At 38.7% G+C, this 20,560-nt stretch overlaps 3 protein-coding genes across 3 annotated transcripts; 1 reads left to right on the top strand and 2 right to left on the bottom strand.

The window, feature by feature from the left end:
* Positions 1-1,177: 1,177 nt before the first annotated feature.
* LOC145779321 (uncharacterized) lies at positions 1,178-4,274 on the top strand. Its single transcript, XM_082590881.1, has 2 exons — positions 1,178-1,413; positions 3,441-4,274. The coding sequence occupies exons 1-2, from the start codon at positions 1,220-1,222 to the stop codon at positions 3,745-3,747; spliced, it is 501 nt and encodes a 166-aa protein (XP_082447007.1). The 5' UTR covers positions 1,178-1,219; the 3' UTR covers positions 3,748-4,274.
* Positions 4,275-7,750: 3,476 nt separating this feature from the next.
* Positions 7,751-9,291, bottom strand: LOC145782284 (uncharacterized). The gene has a single exon (XM_082594075.1). The coding sequence runs from the start codon at positions 9,289-9,291 to the stop codon at positions 7,888-7,890; it is 1,404 nt and encodes a 467-aa protein (XP_082450201.1). The 3' UTR covers positions 7,751-7,887.
* Positions 9,292-16,833: 7,542 nt separating this feature from the next.
* Positions 16,834-18,700, bottom strand: LOC145766035 (uncharacterized). Its single transcript, XM_082577690.1, has 2 exons — positions 18,507-18,700; positions 16,834-17,202 (listed from the first exon to the last, which is right to left on the bottom strand). Exons 1-2 carry the CDS (start codon positions 18,698-18,700, stop codon positions 16,896-16,898), a joined length of 501 nt encoding a protein of 166 aa, XP_082433816.1. The 3' UTR covers positions 16,834-16,895.
* Between the last annotated feature and the right edge of the window lie 1,860 nt (positions 18,701-20,560).

The raw sequence follows: 20,560 nt of genomic DNA, 5'->3' as shown, positions 1-20,560 counted from the left end.
TCAATCAATCAAACTGGGATTAGTCTAGAATGTTGGCTGCTTTTTTAGACTGAGCACAAAAACTTATTGTCAATGTCATCTGTAAGCATTTACGACATGCATTGGACTGGTGCACTAGTAAAGAGCAAATAATTAGCTTATAAATTAAGCTAGTCCATTCTTGAAGAACACAAGTATGTTTGCTCTGAACTTGTGATGTCAGTCTATTGACCCAAAGAATTTAAAAAACACTTGTGCTGTTTCAGTACTGGTTGGTTAATGTACCCTTTGGAATTGCATGTCTTATTGTAGAATCTATGTTTTTTTTGGTAAGAGAACCAGCTTTATTTTCAGCGTACTCAGTAGCCTATAGTTACAAGCCCGAAAATCACTCATGCGTAGAGGCTGTATTCCTTTCGCCTGAAACCAAAAGCAGCCGCTATGAGATACGCATTGACGTCACTGGGAAAGCAAGTTTAACCATAACACCAGATAACACATCTGATTGGCTAAGCAGCTGGTGTCGTTTTGCAAAACGATTGAGGATTGGATAAAACGAAGGCGTTTTTCAATGTAAGGTAAGCACTTTTGAAAGTTGATTTCCCTGGAGCTTCAGTGATGGTTTCTGACAAAAGCGTTTGCGTTAATTGGCATTTATAGGCAAGAAATGCGGTTTGGTGAGGACTTAGACTACTCACAAGAGTTACGAGTAATTCTAGTCACGAACACAGTAATTTTCAAGTTAAAATAGACTTGATAAAAATAATAAGAAGTTAAACCTAGAATTCAGTCATTATATTTTGCATAGTTTTCGCTCAGGTAAGCACTGCTTTCCTTGCTTTCCCTCACCGATCGTCACTGATTTTAACTCTGTTTTATCTACTGGATTCAGAGATTTGCCATGTCAGAAATAAAATTAGGTTAAACATTGTGGGTAATCATTATGACTTAAATTTTTAGAGTAGTTGTAGCTCTTATCCCAGTCATAAAATCAGAACTTTTGGGCCTGCCTTCGTCTGTACGAGTCAGTCGCAACTGGGCCTATGCATCACAATCTTTTGTTGATTAATAACTCTACTAGGCCATAATTGCTCTACTATATAGGCTAACTCAACTATATATATTAACTCTGTTTATTGCCATATAGTATTTTCATCACTGATCACTAGCCTATCTATATCAGTTACAGATCATTTTGTCAAGTATTGTTATCAACTTATCATACATCGTATATAAAAACATGGTGAAATCTGGAGTTGCAATTGACGAAGAAGTTCAACATGTATACAAAAAGGTCCATGCTAAAAAAGCCAATGGGGCTCGGTTCAAATTTGATAAAGGTGCAAAAAAAGTGATTCTGGATAAAATTATTGAAAAATCAGAAAAAGAGCCTTTTGAACGACTTGTGGAGGGATTTACCGATGATCAAGCTATGTAAGTGAAGAACAGGACTTGGACTTTTAGTTTATAGGCTATAACTCTTTAATTTGTTTTGCAACCCCAAAATTACGATTTGTAACTCAAGTTTAAGCTACAACCCCCAGTTTGAGAAGCCCCCGTTGTTGATTATAGTGATGCGGCAGTGTGATGGTTGGCGCATGCACTTAATTGACTTAACTCCACTTTGTTGGTCCACATTGATTTTGCTCAGTTTTGGCGTGAGTGGAGAAATTGGGTTGCAGAAATATAGACACGTGAGATCATATAGAATTAAAAGATAGCAAAGAGAAAGTAATTTATGTTTGAAGCTGCAAAACTTTTTGTCTGAGATTTTTCGGAAACTTGCCATCAGAATGTAACCTAATTAACCTAACTGCGAGGAGATGTATAACATATGTAACATGTACCATGTTTTTAAGCAACAAATTTATATTTTAATAATTTAACCGAAACTTATCAGAATTGCAAAATGCATTTCAACGCTGCAAATTCAAAACCTAAGTTCTGTTCTCACGAAATTAGGTCACGCTTCTTGTTTAACCAATGTCACTCACAGGGAATTTAGCTCAACACAGCTGTATTTCTAAAGCGACACAACTATGTAACCGGTTTTGCTTTCATAACTCTCACGATAGGCTATCACTGATAAAAGGTATTACCGGTATATTATGAAATAAGCGGGAAATTGAAAAATGGACACACTTACTGACAGACTTGCAAAGCGAACGGACTGAACACGAGAACGAGAAGGTAAAATTCACGACAAGAGAATGTCGCTCATCTGACACCGGCCGCAATAAACTAAATTGGTTAGACATATTTCTCAATTTCCCGAACTTGTAACAATTGATTCATAATAAAATACATTTAATATTCCATTTACTTGTTTAATTTTTGTAGGAAATCATACCCCTAGACAGAAGCCTAAATTACCCTTGTAGCTAGAGACTCAGAGTCTCTCAATAACCAAAAGTCTACACCAAAAATATAGTCAACTATTAGCAAAACCCTACATTGTGCACTTAGATCAGATAAGCAAAACCCTACACATATAGGTAACTTAGATACAGAGCACCAGTCAGAAAAACACTAAAAACTGATATATTTCGACCAATCAAAAGGGAACATTTTAAGACTGAACGAAACATAAAAGAAAGTTAAAAATAAAACAAACTTTGAATCTGGTCGAAAAAAACTGCCAGCAAGAATTTGAAAACAAGTATTTTTTCGGCGCTTAAGTCTGAATCCAGTTTTGATAAATGCAGCTTTAAAACCTACAAATCTGTCTGACAATTCAGTTAGATTGGTCAAAAAATTTTAATTTGTTTTTTGTTGATTTGTTCTCTCTATTCATCTTACCTTATCACAATTACGCTGATTTGATTCTGATGACAAGTTCAGAAGAGCGTCAGACAAAAACTACCACAGCTTTGAGTAACAAACTTCCTTCTCTTTGTTATTTTTAAAGCTGACAAATCGTCATTCATGTTGTGAGCACTGTAGCGTACTGTATTTCTTAGTTTTGTCACAATATGTAGCCTTCATTTCAGTAATATAACATTGAAGTATGAACTGAAGCTAATATGGTAAACCTAGCTGTAGTAATACTATTATAAGGTAAAAATGCTTGGTTTTGGACATTACTGATTGATGTTATGTATAAACAATGCATTTAAAAGATTGAAAGTACCCTTCTTAAATCAAGGACAAAACTGCACAAAAATTCACTCAATTTCCTAAACTTGCTCCGCATCTTTGCTAATAGTGCGTAATGAGAATCTCAATTTCGATTGAGCAAATCTCTTAGGCAACAAAGTTTCCGAGTTTTGTCCAGTCCAGTAACTGCGTTTTTCCAAAGTTCATACTGTCATCCAAATTAAATTCATTTGATATCAGTGTCGTTTGATTCCTCATACATTGGGTGTCGACATAGAAAATTGTTAGCAATCATTGTGAGATGCCTCAACACACCATGACGAGATTGATACATTTATCCATCACACATTTTATGTGTTTTTCAGGTTTGCACTTTTGAATGTGGATTTCAGAGCAGGAAATGATGACTTCAAGCAGAATAAAATGGTTTTATTAACTTGGGCTTCAGACAACGGTCCTGTGCTTCAAAGAATGGTGATGTCATCCACGTTTGATGCAATGAAAAGTGTGTGTCGCGATGTCTTCATTTTTGTTCAGTGGAATAGCCAAGAAGAAAAGTGCATTGATGAAGTTCTCAGTAAAGTTGCAAAGAAGCATGGTACTGAGTTTTTTGGTCGTCCGGTCGTGCTGTGTAAAGAAACCAAAACATATTTGTATGCTGACAACAATTGACATTCATTGGCACACAGAAGCAACCCCATGATGATTTGGTGCATCAACTTTTATGAATTATTTTCCCTGCAAATACTCACCCAATGCTCAGAAAATGCCAGCAGAAAAATATGAATAATCTTATTGCATCATTGACGTTTCATATACCTCATAACTTATCACATTCTTAGAATAATGTCCATGGTACAATTTGTAGCCTACTTGTTATATCATTGGATAACAATTTCTGAAAAAAAATACGTTCAAAAGCAGTACAAAAAAAAATTAAATTCTGGGTAATTTGAGTCAGCTATTTTTCGTGTAAACACTGTAAATTTCGATTTTGTCGATTTGCTTTTGCAAAATTTAAATTGTTCAAATGTTTAGTGCTCAAAAGAGACTCATTTTTTTCTCAAGCTTATTTGTTACTTGGCTAGTATTTCACATTGCTGAATAAGAATTTTTTAAAATAAAATTTTTGGTCCAAAATATGATTCTTTGCAACAAAGAAATTTAACTCAAAACAAAAATAAACCAAGATAACAAATATTGCATCAAATAGTAAAATATTTCTTAAGTTTAACTCATGAACTCTTGTTAACGAATAGTATGGGCTATCACAATGCTCAGGTTCGCTTACCTACGTCGTCTGGGTGTTTGAATGACGGCATCCAGGCCGGATGGCGACTGTCAAAACAGCGACTGTCATAATGGCGACTTCATAATAGCGACGTAATGAAGTGAGCGACTGTCAAAACAGCGACTGTCATAATGGCGACTGCATTAAAACAGCGACTGTTATGATAGCGACTTAACACTTTAAACCGAACCAAACCGAACCCAGCTACTACAAGGCAGAGACCTGACTCAGCGAATGAAAAGATACGTGACAATGAACACACGAATCACTGTTGTACAGCAAAATCGAGGCCAGTATGATCTGCGGCAGTTCCTTCGAGCCCTTGCTCACAATTTAGAAATAAACGTGGCTTGATTTTTATTGCAAGACTTTTGGTTGTTTTAAAGTCCCTTTTGGTTTCAATCTTTTTCTAGACCCTGAATTTTATTGCAAGGCTTGACGACTTTCTGTTGTTTGGCTTGACTAGCCTATTTCTTTTTAAATCATGTGACTTCTATGGATAGTCCAAATGAAATGTTGTTTTAAAGTCCCTTTTGGTTTCAATCTTTCACTACGCAGTGTTTGCCTATTTGTGCGTGCATACGTGTGTAGAGAGGTGTGGGGGATGGAAGGTATGTGTGGAGGGGGTGAAAGAGTGCGTGTGCGCGTAAGCCTTGGATTTAATAAAAGAAGTGAGGTCGCTGTTGTGGCAGTCGCTGTTTTTGATGAATCGCTGTCGTGTAGTCGCTCTATTGACAGTCGCTGTTTTAAATGAATCGCTGTCGTGTAGTCGCTCTATTGACAGTCGCTGTTTTAAATGAATCGCTGTCGTGTAGTCGCTCTATTGACAGTCGCTGTTCTGACAGTCGCTATTTGGAACCCGAGCCATTTTTCCAAGAGAGCTTGACAGGCCCGTAACTAGCTTGGATCAGCAGGGGGGGCAAAAAGTATTCTAGAGGGGGCCCAACTTTTACCTTCCGAATCATGTACGAAAACGACGTTTGTACACAATGTGGGTATATTCACGCAAGAACATTAATCGTAGGCCTAATACAACGTTTACATTAGACTAGTTTATCATAGAAACAGTCAGTGGCGTAGCCAGGAATTTAAAAAAAAAAGGGGGGGTTGACGGGCGGCGGGCAAAGCCCGACAGCGTCTTCGCCAAAGGCGACACCCAGCGGCGGGGGGTCTGGGGGGACCTCCCTCAGAAAATTTTGAAAAATTACTTTGAATTTGGTGCATTCTGAGAGCATTTTCAACAAACATGTGGGTATAAATATTCCTGTAAAATGGTACTGTCCGGTGGCATAGCAAAATGATAAGATCATGTTTTCTAGGGCATTTTTCGGTAATAAAGCTAAGTCTCTATGCTTTCTTGTTGCTAATTCCTGGCTGAGATATTTGAATGTTTGGTATTGGCAAAACTCGCTCTTTTAATGCAGTTTCGTTTAAAATTAGGCAAACTTTGTTTTAGAGACAACATTCTACCCAGTAGCGTAGCCAGGAATTTTGAAAGGGGGGGGGGGAGGGGGTTGACGACCCAGCGGCGGGGGGGCCTCCCCAAAATTTTTTTAAAAATTACTTTGAATTTGGTGCATTCTGAGAGCATTTTCAACAAAAATGTGGGTATGAATATTCCTGTAAAATGGTGCTGTCCGGTGGCATAGCAAATGGATAAGATCATGTTTTCTTCGGCATTTTTCGGAAATAAAGCTAAGTCTCTATGTTTTCTTGTTGCTAATTCCTGGCTGAGATGTTTGGTATTGGCAAAACTCGCTCTTTTAATACAGTTTTGTATAAAATTAGGCAATTTTTTTTTAGACTAAGCATCAATCTCAATATCGTGACGTCACACGTGTGACAAAGGGGGGGGGTTGCAACCCCCAACCCCCCCCCTGGCTACGCCACTGATTCTACCACACCCTTAAACACACAATGTTTACAATTAAACACAAGAAAATTGAGTGTAAAACTGAAAAGTCAGCGAACAGAGCTAATTTAACATAATTTTTTCCAGGGGGTGCCAACGTTTTTGCAGGGGGGGCTTCGCCCCCCCTAGTTACGGGCCTGGAGCTTGAACACTCCGCTGCACCCCTGGCACAGGTATCGACAACCGGTGAGTTGTGGGCCGTGAGTGCCTTTAAATATTACTTAAAGAGAAAGGCATAGGCCTATTGTCACTGTCAGTGTCACTATTGTCGCAAATCAGTAGGCCGATATTTTTGAATTAGCCCCCCTCCCTTATTTCTTTTCTGGGTGAAGTGAACAAAAACAGTTATAGCTTTTTAGTTTCTATAAGTCAGATTGTTGTTGGTTAAATTACTTTCTAGTGGTAAGTAACAGTTCAAAATTTATGCAACGCTGGTACATTAATACAGATTAGGCTACGTCAAAATACCACTTTTCATGCTTAAGTTTCCATTTGCACGTTTCGTTACCAATCATGTTGAGCGTGAAAACATGGCCAGACTTGATGTATATCGCAGCCACTAGCATTGACACGAATGGTCCAGGGAGTAATTTTGGACCAGGGCACGGAATCATTTTAGGTACCCAAAAGCTTGTTGAAAAACCTGAGATATTTTTTATTTATGTAGGTTACTCGTTTTTGCACTCTGATAGTTCAGGTGTCCTTCCTTGTTGAGCAAACACCAAACTTTTTCTTGGAAAAGCTTTTTGGAGACTTGGAGAGAGCAGAGAAGGAAAACTTTTATTTTGTCTGTTGCGAGAATAGTACGGCACAATTAGAAACAATACGAATAAAATAGCACCATAACAATCCAGATAGCACAACGGACAAGATCCAGCGAAACACTATGACGGTCATCGAGTCAGCTGCTTCCCTGTTCCTAATGTGAAAAAAGTCAAGCATCGGCAATTACGTTAACACAAGATAGCCTAGGCTGAAGCCTTAATTTCCTCAGAGAAGGTCCGGAATTACGTTTGGTACCGGGCCCGGCCTGTTTACTCAGCAACTCTCATCGTAGCTACTATAATCCATCATCCCGACAGCAAATAAGTTCTTTTTTACATTAATTCAACGTTTGTGGACGTTGAATCATATGTAAAAAAGGGCTCGGGTTCCAAATAGCGACTGTCAGAACAGCGACTGTCAATAGAGCGACCACACAACAGCGATTCATTTAAAACAGCGACTGTCAATAGAGCGACTACACGACAGCGATTCATCAAAAACAGCGACTGCCACAACAGCGACCTCACTTCTTTTATTAAATCCAAGGCTTACGCGCACACGCACTCTTTCACCCCCTCCACACATACCTTCCATCCCCCACACCTCTCTACACACGTATGCACGCACAAATAGGCAAACACTGCGTAGTGAAAGATTGAAACCAAAAGGGACTTTAAAACAACATTTTATTTGGACTATCCATGGAAGTCACATGATTTAAAAAGAAATAGGCTAGTCAAGCCAAACAACAGAAAGTCGTCAAGCCTTGCAATAAAATTCAGGGTCTAGAAAAAGATTGAAACCAAAAGAGACTTTAAAACAACCAAAAGTCTTGCAATAAAAATCAAGCCACGTTTATTTCTAAATTGTGAGCAAGGGCTCGAAGGAACTGCCGCAGATCATACTGGCCTCGATTTTGCTGTACAACAGTGATTCGTGTGTTCATTGTCACGTATCTTTTCATTCGCTGAGTCAGGTCTCTGCCTTGTAGTAGCTGGGTTCGGTTTGCCCGTTGAAGGGCTTCCTCCCGTCTTAAAGCTTCGATGAATCGAAAGATGGATGGATGATGAGTTTCCGTTGATCCCTGAAACGCATTGTGCCAACTCTCTAGCTGGTTGTTGGTTCGTGGCAGTCCCGCATCTTGTCTGGCTTTCACACTCCACATATGTACGGGAAACAATGGCTGTCGTCTGTCTCCCCGTCTGTTTCTTCGGCCCACGTAGTTGTCTTTGAAGTAATTTACGAGAGGCATTACTTCTGCTGGGTAGTCTGCCACCAATTCATCAAAAGCATTGCTCACTTCATCCACTGGTAGAAAGGCAAGAGCAAGGAGCATTTTCAGTGCCATCCAAATATTGTCGTTTTGCACATATAACCGTTGCAGTCCGTTTTCTTGAATCTTTCTCCAGAGCGATTGTCCCAAGTGAAAGTAACAGCCGTAGATGTGCGTTTGAGGAAATGCTTCAATGAGCGCAGCTTTGGAAGCTAGTTCAAAGTCGATCTGTACACTTCTTGGAGCGAGTCCAGGTTTCAGTGATTTGATTTCAGTCCACATTTGAGAGTATGTTACTTGTTGCTTATTTGGGAGTAGAACAAAAATGCAGGGAAGCACATTGTTTCGTATCATAGCATGCACAGTGTATACTTGATAAAAAAGGGATGGTGACACTTTGAATGTACCATCACACATCCAGTGTTCGGAATCGTGTAAGGTTTGAAGAAACTGATCTGTGCTGAAAATAAGCATCCGATGAACATCTCCACGCCCACTGTCATAGAGCAGGAAGCCACGCTGGTCTGTTGTTTGTCTCAACATATCAGGTATGAACAGTTCTCCTACATTAACAGGAGCTGGGGGGTTGTTGTCTGTTGCTTTCCTTTTCCGTCTGATGGTTTGACGCAGATTTGTGGAAGAGCCAACAGCTGCTGCAACTTCTTCATTAACTTCAGTCATTGCATCCTGCACGATTCTTCGTGGTGGATCCCGTGTTCTTACTGCAGCTGTTTTTACTCTGTTTTCAACTCTCCTGGCTGCCACTTCCGTAGAGTTTGGTGGATGCGTGTGGACGCCACTGCTCACTGGGGGTTGTTGTTGCTCACGATACTGAAGGCTTGTCGTTAGGCGACCTTTACAACCTGTTTTAGCACATCTCCAATTGATTGTATTTATCTTTGTTTTGTCGTTCCTGTACAAAAAGCCTTCATAACTTATCATGTCACTTCCTTTTCTTGAAATTATAAAATCCATTGAGGCAAATTTTTCAAACGTGAAACTCACCAAATGAAGACTTTTCACATGTTCTATTTAAAATATCAAAACACGTTTATGCTCACAATTTCGTTTTGATAATGTTAGCCTATTCATGAAGTTTGACTCTGTCGAAGCTGGTATACAAGTCTCCGCCTTAGTCAAAACTAACACATTGAAATTGACCAAAAATGTAAAATAAAACTTTGTAAAAAGCAATTAGTACAACATATAAAATACAGACACAGGAGCTAGTATTCAAGTCTATGCACCAGTCAAAATGCCATGACGTCATAGATTGGAATTGACCAACAAATAGAGGGTGAAGTAGGTACATATAGTGCCTTCACTACTTTACCTTTGCTTTGCTATTTTCTAACCCTACAAGTTAAGGTTTAAGATGACAAAATAGCAAATGAAAGTTACAGCAGCAAAGGCATAAAACAGCTTTTGCCTGGATGGTATTCACACACTTCACCCTATATTTGGTCGATTCTGACTCATGACGTTTTTGACCAAGAAGCTGAGCATCTGTACTTCCAATACCTTAGCCTACTAATTCTAACTGTAAACTAAAACTACCCTAAAAATACTTTACAAACTTTATCACAGATCAACTAGACTAGGCAATCATTGTCAAGCTGGTGCCATACAGAACCACCCAATTTGGCCTCCAAGTCAAAACCTGCTGACTGGCATGATATAAATCCAAAAACTTCTCGCTATAGCTAAATTGAAAACTAGTTGTGTTCAAATTTGGCATTTTTATGGCACTTAAAGTGTTAAGTCGCTATCATAACAGTCGCTGTTTTAATGCAGTCGGCATTTATACAATCGCTGTTTGGAATGTCGCTCACTTCATTACGTCGCTATTATGAAGTCGCCATTATGACAGTCGCTGTTTTGACAGTCGCTATCCGGCCTGGATGCCGTAAAAAAGAACTGATTTGCTGACTAGGCAAGCCAATCCTGAACCAATGTAGAGCGTACAATCGTTATCGTTGTAATGAGTTCCAGCTTCGAAAAGCTTCGCTTAGCGCTTGCCACGGATATTGGAAGCGTCAGTCACGTGGAATATGTAAATCATTGAGGCATTTGGTATATTGTCTAAAAGTTTTTAATGCACCAAAAACGATACCGGTAGTACATTTAGGTGTCATAGATTTTGGGAATTTTTAGTTAGTTTTATTAGCGTCTTAGTCTTCACAGCTCAACTCATTGGCATCAATGTGCCCGCTTGATTGCAGCCTACCAACTTTTTCTAAAAATTGCAACAATGTCAAGTCAAGTCAAGTCAATTTATTTTGTTTCAACAGCGCCATATACCGTATTTACTTGATTGTAAGCCGCGCTTGATTGTAAGCCGCCCTTGATTGTAAGCCGCATATGATAGTGTTAAAAATTTAATGTAAGCCGCAAATACTGTTTACACGCAAAGCTGAAACTGTTTACTGTTAAGTACCATAAATAAAACTGACAACTCCTTTTTTTCTTTCGAATGCACCTCATAAATGCATGTGACAATTTAAAATGCACGTCACAACTTCCACGCAGTGCGGCAAAACGGCATCCAGGCCGGATAGCGACTGTCAAAACAGCGACTGTCATAATGGCGACTTCATAATAGCGACGTAATGAAGTGAGCGACTGTCAAAACACCGACTGTCATAATGGCGACTGCATTAAAACAGCGACTGTTATGATAGCGATTTTAAACCGAACCAAACCGAACCCAGCTACTACAAGGCAGAGACCTGACTCAGCGAATGAAAAGATACGTGACAATGAACACACGAATCACTGTTGTACAGCAAAATCGAGGCCAGTATGATCTGCGGCAGTTCCTTCGAGCCCTTGCTCACAATTTAGAAATAAACGTGGCTTGATTTTTATTGCAAGACTTTTGGTTGTTTTAAAGTCCCTTTTGGTTTCAATCTTTTTCTAGACCCTGAATTTTATTGCAAGGCTTGACGACTTTCTGTTGTTTGGCTTGACTAGCCTATTTCTTTTTAAATCATGTGACTTCTATGGATAGTCCAAATGAAATGTTGTTTTAAAGTCCCTTTTGGTTTCAATCTTTCACTACGCAGTGTTTCACTATTATTTCAATCTTTCACTATTTGTGCGTGCATACGTGTGTAGAGAGGTGTGGGGGATGGAAGGTATGTGTGGAGGGGGTGAAAGAGTGCGTGTGCGCGTAAGCCTTGGATTTAATAGAAGAAGTGAGGTCGCTGTTGTGGCAGTCGCTGTTTTTGATGAATCGCTGTCGTGTAGTCGCTCTATTGACAGTCGCTGTTTTAAATGAATCGCTGTCGTGTAGTCGCTCTATTGACAGTCGCTGTTTTAAATGAATCGCTGTCGTGTAGTCGCTCTATTGACAGTCGCTGTTCTGACAGTCGCTATTTGGAACCCGAGCCTGGAAAAATATTGATTTAAATATTTGACGTCACTGCAAGGCAGAGCGAACCATCACTTACGATCGCACAGAGTCTATACAGGATCATCAATAATTAATTAAACTTCGAATAACGGAATTTAACATCAATATTTAGCGTTACAATATTAATAAATTGAATATTTGTTAATTTTATATTTTTTAGGCCTAAATTTTATAGGCCATGAATGAACATTTGAATAAAAGAATAGCTATAATGCAGAGCTCTTCAAATCGGGCAAGTCAAACAGTGGTTTTTGCAAGGACTTAAAAATCAACAGAATGTTGTTCTGGAGAACTCTCAAATTGCACAAAAAAAAATTGGAAATGTCAAAAATCGACCCGGTCAAGGTTGTCCTCGAAGCTCTGGAACTTCAAAATTGATAAAAGCAACCAGAGAAAAGGTGCTAAGAAATCCCGAGAGATAGATTCAAAAACTGGCAAAGGAGGCGAATGTGGCCTGTGGAACCATGTTCACAGTTCTCAAGAAGGATTTAAAGATGAACCCATTCAAACACATGAAGAAACAGTTGCTAAATGCCAATACTATTGAGAAACGTTTCTCCAGCAGAGCCAGAATTCTGCTTTTGCGCATTGAAGGAGGAGGCAGGTGCCAAACCTTGCGTTCAGCGATGAGAAGAAATTTGATGTGTAGCATCATTTTAACAGTCAAAATGATCGTGTTTGGTCAAGAGATGGTGATGTGGTACCCCGGGTAGTCACTCGGAGACAAGGGGCGGCATCAGTGATAGTGTGGGCTGCAGTCAACGAATCAGGAAGGAGTTCATTGATTTTTGTGGATCAAGGAGTGAAATTGAACCTAGAAAACTACGAAAATGATATTCTTGAGAGTTCATTGTTGTCTTGGGCAAAAAAAAACACTTCGAAAAACGTAATTGGTCATTCCAACAAGATTCTTCCCCTTCACATGGAGCTAAGAGATCGCAAAACTGGCATTCTGCCAATGTGCTGTTCTTCATTTCCAAGGAAGAATGGCCTCCTTCATCCCCAGATCTGAACCCCTAGACTTTGGCATCTGGTCTTACCTGGAGAACAAGGTTTCGACTAAACACCACCAAAGTTTGGAAGCGCTGAAGGCTAATCTGAAAAAAGAATGGACCAAAATACCTCAAAAAGTTATTCGTGACTCTTGCAGGTCCTTTTCGAAGCGTCTCCGACTTGTTATTGACGTAACTGGCGGACACATTGAGTAAAACTAATTTTTCCTAAATATTTATTCATTTGAGAATATATTATATGTTTATTACTCAAAAATTGTCTGCCATTTGTTAAACACAGCTGTTTGAAGTTGTAATGTTAATTATTGATGACCCTGTATTTGTGATGTCACAATTTTACTTATTCCTTCGGTACCTATTCAATTCATATCTAACCTGTAAGCAAAAAGTAGAAATGGAGAACATACAAAAACTTTATTTTTAGTGGCGGGTTTAGGGTGGGCTTGAGCCCCCTTAGCCCCATGCTGGGTGCGCTATAGCTGCATACAGTAAAATGTTAAGCCAATGAGGGCACAGAAACCGAACCTAGCCTAGGGCGCAAGATAGCCTTGCGCCGGCCCTGACTGTTACCGTGGCCTACGATTACAGCTAGGACTATGACAAATGTTTAACTAAGCTTTCATTTCTTTGCATTATTTCCTTCATAAATGAAAAAAGGAACAATTTTTTATACGAACTGGTGTATTGCGAATGCAACTAAACAGCCCACGAAAAACCACATGCATACTAAAAGTGAAACAATTCGCCCGCTTTTTGCACGCCAAAACGTTTTTTCACTGAATGTTTTATCGCTCTGAATGATTATCTAAACTCTAAACCATGGGTCTTGAACTTTTTGCACTGTGCCCCCCCTTAGCGTCACTTGTAAAACTTTGTGCCCTCCCTTTCTTGTTTAAGTTATAAATCAAAGTGAAGCTACATAAATTTTACATGTTTTGGATTTTAAAACAAACAAAGTTTATTTTCTATTTTGCGTCATACGTAAATCAAAAGCTCAAGTCGAGCACAATCTACTTTTTCTCGCATTAATGAGAAGGAGATGTCGATGCTTTTTCGATGCAAGCAGTTTAATTCGTGGTTTAGCAGAAGCAATGCAGATCACACGTGAGGTTCAATGTTAAGTTTGTTCCGAGCTCGTGTTTTCACACTTGCAAGCGCTAAATAGCCACTTTCACACAAAAACGTAACAAACAGCCATTGTTACCGAACAATAGACTAAATCAGGGCTACTCAACTAATGTGAGCAAAGGCACATTTTGACAAGTTGAATATTTTTGCGGTCCGGTGAATATTTCATATGCAACCACGAAAATTAAACAGCCATAGCCTACGAGCACCGAAACACTTTTCAGGTAGTATGTAACACGACTTGGATTTTTGTTTGACACAAACAAAGAAAAAAAAAAGGAAAAAATGTGTTGTGTTTCTTTGTAGTGTGGCTGTGTGGATCGCACATGAGAGAAGACGGCAAAGCGTTGGGGGGTCTGGGAGAGAAGCCCCCAGTTCCTTGAATAATCACAAAAATTGCTATTCCCTAATGGAAATCTGTTTAAAGAGACCCTAAAATGTGGCAATGATGTTATTCTTCCAGAAGCTCGAGGTCCACATTCAACACCCCGCAGAAGGCCCTGATTCGGACCGTGGTCCGCCAGTTGAGTAGCCCTGGACTAAATAAACGAATAAGCTCTGGAGAATACAGTCAAAGTTAGGTCACATTTCCAGTCAATAATCGTGACACAAGGTAAGGTGTGTTACCAACATTTCTATTTACGACTTCTACAATACAATTACATACTAGTGCAACAGCGTACCATATTCGCGCCCCCCTTGAAAAATCTTCACACCCTCCAAGGGGGCGCACCCCTCCCCCCCCCAGCTTGAAAACCACTAGTCTAAAGGGTTTTATGGCAACCATTAATCAAAGATGAAGAGCCAATTATTGTTTATATTTGTAAATAAGAATGCAAACGCATACAGAAAATTTGTCACACCAAAGACAATATCTTCAGAAATGTTGATATACTTCACAGTTGTCTTCAAGGTTGCTTTACAGTCATATTGAATTCGTAGAGTGTCATTCAAACACCCAGACGGCGTATGTAAGCGAACCTGAGCATTGTGATAGCCCATACTATTCGTTAACAAGAGTTCATGAGTTAAACTTAAGAAATATTTTACTATTTGATGCAATATTTGTTATCTTGGTTTATTCTTGTTTCGAGTTAAATTTCTTTGTTGCAGAAAATCATATTTTGGACCAAAAATTTTATTTCAAATATTTCTTGTGCAGCAATGTGAAACGCTGGCATATAGTAACAAAAAAGCAACGAAATAACAATATCCTAAACGTATTTTTGCAAGACACTGCATGAAAGCAAACACACATTTTTTTATTGATTTTTATAAGTTTCTTTTGAGCACTGAAAAATTTAAATTTTGCAAAATCAAATCGAAAAAATCGAAACTTACAGTGTTTACACGAAAAATAGCTGACGCAAATTACACTGAATTTAATTTTTTTTTTGTACTGCTTTTGAACGTATATTTTTTTCAGAAATTTTTATCCAATGATATAACGGCATCCAGGCCGGATAGCGACTGTCAAAACAGCGACTGTCATAATGGCGACTTCATAATAGCGACGTAATGAAGTGAGCGACATTCCAAACAGCGATTGTATAAGTTGTTTGTTTGTTTGTTTATCTTTATCCTGCATTGCGGGAAAGCGGACTTGAGCGCTATGCATCGGTGTACGCCTTCCGACATACACCTGACCCACGCTGCAGCCGACAGCAATGTCTGTTTCCGGTTGTCTACTTTACTTATGACTTAAATTTGGTACTACCCATTACTCGAAATCGATCACTAGGTAGAGGCAATTATCGTAAAGTTTCTTGCCCAGAGAAACAACAGCAAGTGCGAGTGGCTGGAGTCGAACATGCAGGCTCTCGACTGCGAGCCCAACGCGCTAACCACTCGGCCACGGCTGCCGACTGCATTAATGCCGACTGCATTAAAACAGCGACTGTTATGATAGCGACTTAACACTTTAAGTGCCACAAAAATGCCAAATTTGAACACAACTAGTTTTCAATTTAGCTATAGCGAGAAGTTTTTGGATTTATATCATGCCAGTCAGCAGGTTTTGACTTGGAGGCCAAATTGGGTGGTTTTGTATGGCACCAGCTTGACAATGATTGCCTAGTCTAGTTGATCTGTGATAAAGTTTGTAAAGTATTTTTAGGGTAGTTTTAGTTTACAAGTTTACAGTTAGAATTAGTAGGCTAAGGTATTGGAAGTACAGATGCTCAGCTTCTTGGTCAAAAACGTCATGAGTCAGAATCGACCAAATATAGGGTGAAGTGTGTGAATACCATCCAGGCAAAAGCTGTTTTATGCCTTTGCTGCTGTAACTTTCATTTGCTATTTTGTCATCTTAAACCTTAACTTGTAGGGTTAGAAAATAGCAAAGCATTTTTATTGCAAGACTTTTGGTTGTTTTAAAGTCCCTTTTGGTTTCAATCTTTTTCTAGACCCTGAATTTTATTGCAAGGCTTGACGACTTTCTGTTGTTTGGCTTGACTAGCCTATTTCTTTTTAAATCATGTGACTTCTATGGATAGTCCAAATAAAATGTTGTTTTAAAGTCCCTTTTGGTTTCAATCTTTCACTACGCAGTGTTTGCCTATTTGTGCGTGCATACGTGTGTAGAGAGGTGTGGGGGATGGAAGGTATGTGTGGAGGGGGTGAAAGAGTGCGTGTGCGCGTAAGCCTTGGATTTAATAAAAGAAGTGAGGTCGCTGTTGTGGCAGTCGCTGTTTTTGATGAATCGCTGTCGTGTAGTCGCTCTATTGACAGTCGCTGTTTTAAATGAATCGCTGTCGTGTGGTCGCTCTATTGACAGTCGCTGTTCTGACAGTCGCTATTTGGAACCCGAGCTGATATAACAAGTAGGCTACAAATTGTACCATGGACATTATTCTAAGAATGTGATAAGTTATGAGGTATATGAAACGTCAATGATGCAATAAGATATTTCATATTTTTCTGCTGGCATTTTCTGAGCATTGGGTGAGTATTTGCAGGGAAAATAATTCATAAAACGTGATGTCCCAAATCATCATGGGGTTGCTTCTGTGTGCCAATGAATGTCAATTGTTGTCAGCATACAAATATGTTTTGGTTTCTTTACACAGCACGACCGGACGACCAAAAAACTCAGTACCATGCTTCTTTGCAACTTTACTGAGAACTTCATCAATGCACTTTTCTTCTTGGCTATTCCACTGAACAAAAACGAAGACATCGCGACACACACTTTTCATTGCATCAAACGTGGATGACATCACCACTCTTTGAAGCACAGGACCGTTGTCTGAAGCCCAAGTTAATAAAACCATTTTATTCTGCTTGAAGTCATCATTTCCTGCTCTGAAATCCACATTCAAAAGTGCAAACCTGAAAAACACATAAAATGTGTGATGGATAAATGTATCAATCTCGTCATGGTGTGTTGAGGCATCTCACAATGATTGCTAACAATTTTCTATGTCGACCCCCAGTGTATGAGGAATCAAACGACACTGATATGAAATGAATTTAATTTAGAGAACAGTATGAACTTTGGAAAAACGCAGTTACTGGACTGGACAAAACTCGGAAACTTTGTTGCCTAAGAGATTTACTCAATCGAAATTAAGATTCTCATTACGCACTACTAGCAAAGATGCGGAGCAAGTTTAGGAAATTGAGTGAATTTTTGTGCAATTTTGTTCTTGATTAAAGAAGGGTACTTTCAATCTTTTAAATGCATTGTTTCTACCTGACATCAATCAGTAATGTCCAAAACCAAGCATTTTTACCTTATATTAGTATTACTACAGCTAGGTTTACCATATTAGCTTCAGTTCATACTTCAATGCTACATTACTGAAATGAAAGCTACGTATTGTGACAAAACTAAGAAATACAGTACGCTACAGTGCTCACAACATGAATGACGATTTGTCAGCTTTAAAAATAACAAAAAGAAGGAAGTTTGTTACTCAAAGCTGTGGTTGAAAGAACAAATCAGTAAAAAAACAAATTAAAATATTTTGACTAATCTAACTGAATTGTCAGACAGATTTGTAGGTTTTAATGCTGCATTCATCAAACCTCTGGATTGAGACTTAAGCGCCAAAAAAACATTTGTTTTGAAACTCCCTTTCTAGCAGTTTTTTCGACCAGATTCAAAGTTTGCTCTATTTTTAACTTTCTTTTATGTTTCGTTCAGTCTTATAATGTTCCTTTTTGATTGGTCAAAAGATTTCAATTTATAGTTTTTTTCTGACTGGTGCTCTGTGCAGTGTGCACTGTGCAGGGCATATCTAAGTTACCTAAAGTTATATATCTCACAGTTATGTTAATTACAGTATATTCTGACAGCAAGTTTCTGAAAAAACTCAGACAAAACGTTTTGCTGCTTCAAACATAAATTACTTTCTCTTTGCTATCTTTTAATTCTATATGATTTCACGTGTCTATATTTCTGCAACCCAATTTCTCCACTCACACCAAAACTGAGCAGATTCAATGTGGACCAACAAAGTGAAGTTAAGGGTATGCGACAACCATCACACTGCCGCATCACTATAATCAACAACGGGGCTTCTCAAACTGGGAATTGTAGCCCAAAATTGAGCTAAAATCGTAATTTTGGGGTTGTGAAATAAATTAAAGAGTTATATAAATTAAAAGTCCAAGTCCTGTTCTTCACTTACATAGCTTGATCATCGGTAAATCCCTCCACAAGTCGTTCAAAAGGCTCTTTTTCTGATTTTTCAATAATTTTATCCAGAATCACTTTTTTTGCACCTTTATCAAATTTGAACCGAGCCCCATTGGCTTTTTTAGCATGGACCTTTTTGTATACATGTTGAACTTCTTCGTCAATTGCAACTCCAGATTTCACCATATTTTTATAACTTATACGATGTATGATAAGTTGATTTATACAATACTTGACAAAATGATCTTTAACTGAAATAGATAGGCTAGTGATCAGTGATGAAAATGTTATATGGCAATAGACAGAGTTAATATATATAGTAGAGTTAATAATCTACAAAAGATTGTGATGCATATAGGCCCACTTGCGATTGACTCGAACAGACGAAGGCAGGCCCAAAAGTTCTAATTTTATGACTGGGATAAGAGCTACAACTACTCTAAAAATTTAACTCACAATGTTTAACCTAATTTTATTTCTGACATGGCAAGTCTTTAAATCCAGTAGATAAAACAGAGTTAAAATCCAGGAAGAACATTTTCGAATACCTAATCCAAGGGTTTGAATCTATTCTGAAATAGCTATGCCCATGGCCACCTGGAGATGGTGGCCATGGGCATAGCTTTAGGTGGCCATGCTATGCCGAATACAGAATATCGAATTCGATTCAAAATGTTTTAGCCAAAAAAAAACGAAGCAAACTCATTGCAGTCAAGGTGTTGTTTGCAGCAACAAACTAAGCCCATTAAAGAGTAGACCTAAACTAGTTCTGGTTGGATTTTTAATTTTTATCCTCGGACAGACAAAGACTCTGATTCCTGGTAGTTTTGCATAATTGTAGACTTTTAACGCAGGACCTGAATGATTGAATGAAGATCAGTCGTGAACTGCGTTGCTCAAGCGCACAGCCCGAGAGCTGAACGAGCTCCGCTTGATCTTGTTCAAGTGAAATATTTTTAAACAAAATTTATTTTGACGTAAATATCGTCTTAGTTTCGATGACGCAACAACTTACTTTTGCTGTGTGTTCGAAGCGCTAGATTCTCAATACGCAAAAGCGCTAACCTTCTAATCTATAACACGTATCACGTTTTATCAGTAGGCATTAGTTTTAGAAAATTTGTCAACTATTCGTTCCGGCATTCAACAGCAACAGCGTTCAAATTTTGCCGGCGTTCAACAGCACAAATGAATTTCGTCTCTTTATGATACAACTATCGTTATTTTGTTGTTGCTACAAAATACAAAAGATTTTGTTGCAACAACATAATGGCTTTGAACCACTGGCAAAGTCATCGCGATTGACAGAGTGAAGTTTCCGCTTGTTGTTGCAGGAGAAATATTCCATCCATTGGGGGCCACTGAATGGAGAGCAGTCCTGAAATATGTTGGTTAAGGGCACACCCCGAGAGTCGAACCAGAGCCGCTTGATCTTGAGTCGGGCGCGTAACCACTGAGCTAACGGGGCGGACTAACAACGAAATATCAAACAAGACGGCTCCTGTCGCTGTTTGGAGAGGCTGCAGTATCATAACCTATTTGCTGATTCAAGGCTTACATGTCGCCATACTCCATTTTATTCCTTCATAAAATTTTACTGCATTGTTTTTATTTGAATAAACATCTAGGATTCTAGGCTTAGTTTTCAAAAAAAGGACTTTAAAGCTTTCTCTAAATACCAAGTAGCCTAATGCCGCTAGGCTAGGCTACTGGTACAAAAACTTCACTATTTTAAGTAGGAGTAGGCTATAGCCTTCTAGTCACTTAACTTAAGAACAGGTTTGATCGATGTTGCTCTAAGAAATGATTCTTTGCTCCTTAATACTGGCAATTTATAATCTAACGTAAGTCACATGATTATGAAGCCTAATAGGCGATATCGAAATTGATGTAGGCCTACTCAAATAAGGCAACGGATTAGATAAAAGAAAAATTAATTACGATACGGCATTACGAAACTTCATGCCCAAAAATGATGTCTAGGCTATATGTAACGAACGGTAATGAGAAAATCTAGAGTAAACTTTCCCATAGTAAAATCGGTTA

Source organism: Aplidium turbinatum, chromosome 1, assembly GCF_918807975.1.
Source record: "Aplidium turbinatum chromosome 1, kaAplTurb1.1, whole genome shotgun sequence".
Lineage (NCBI taxonomy): Eukaryota > Metazoa > Chordata > Ascidiacea > Aplousobranchia > Polyclinidae > Aplidium > Aplidium turbinatum.
Note: the sequence above shows the minus strand (reverse complement) of the source record. Positions and strands in the feature narration are given on the sequence as shown.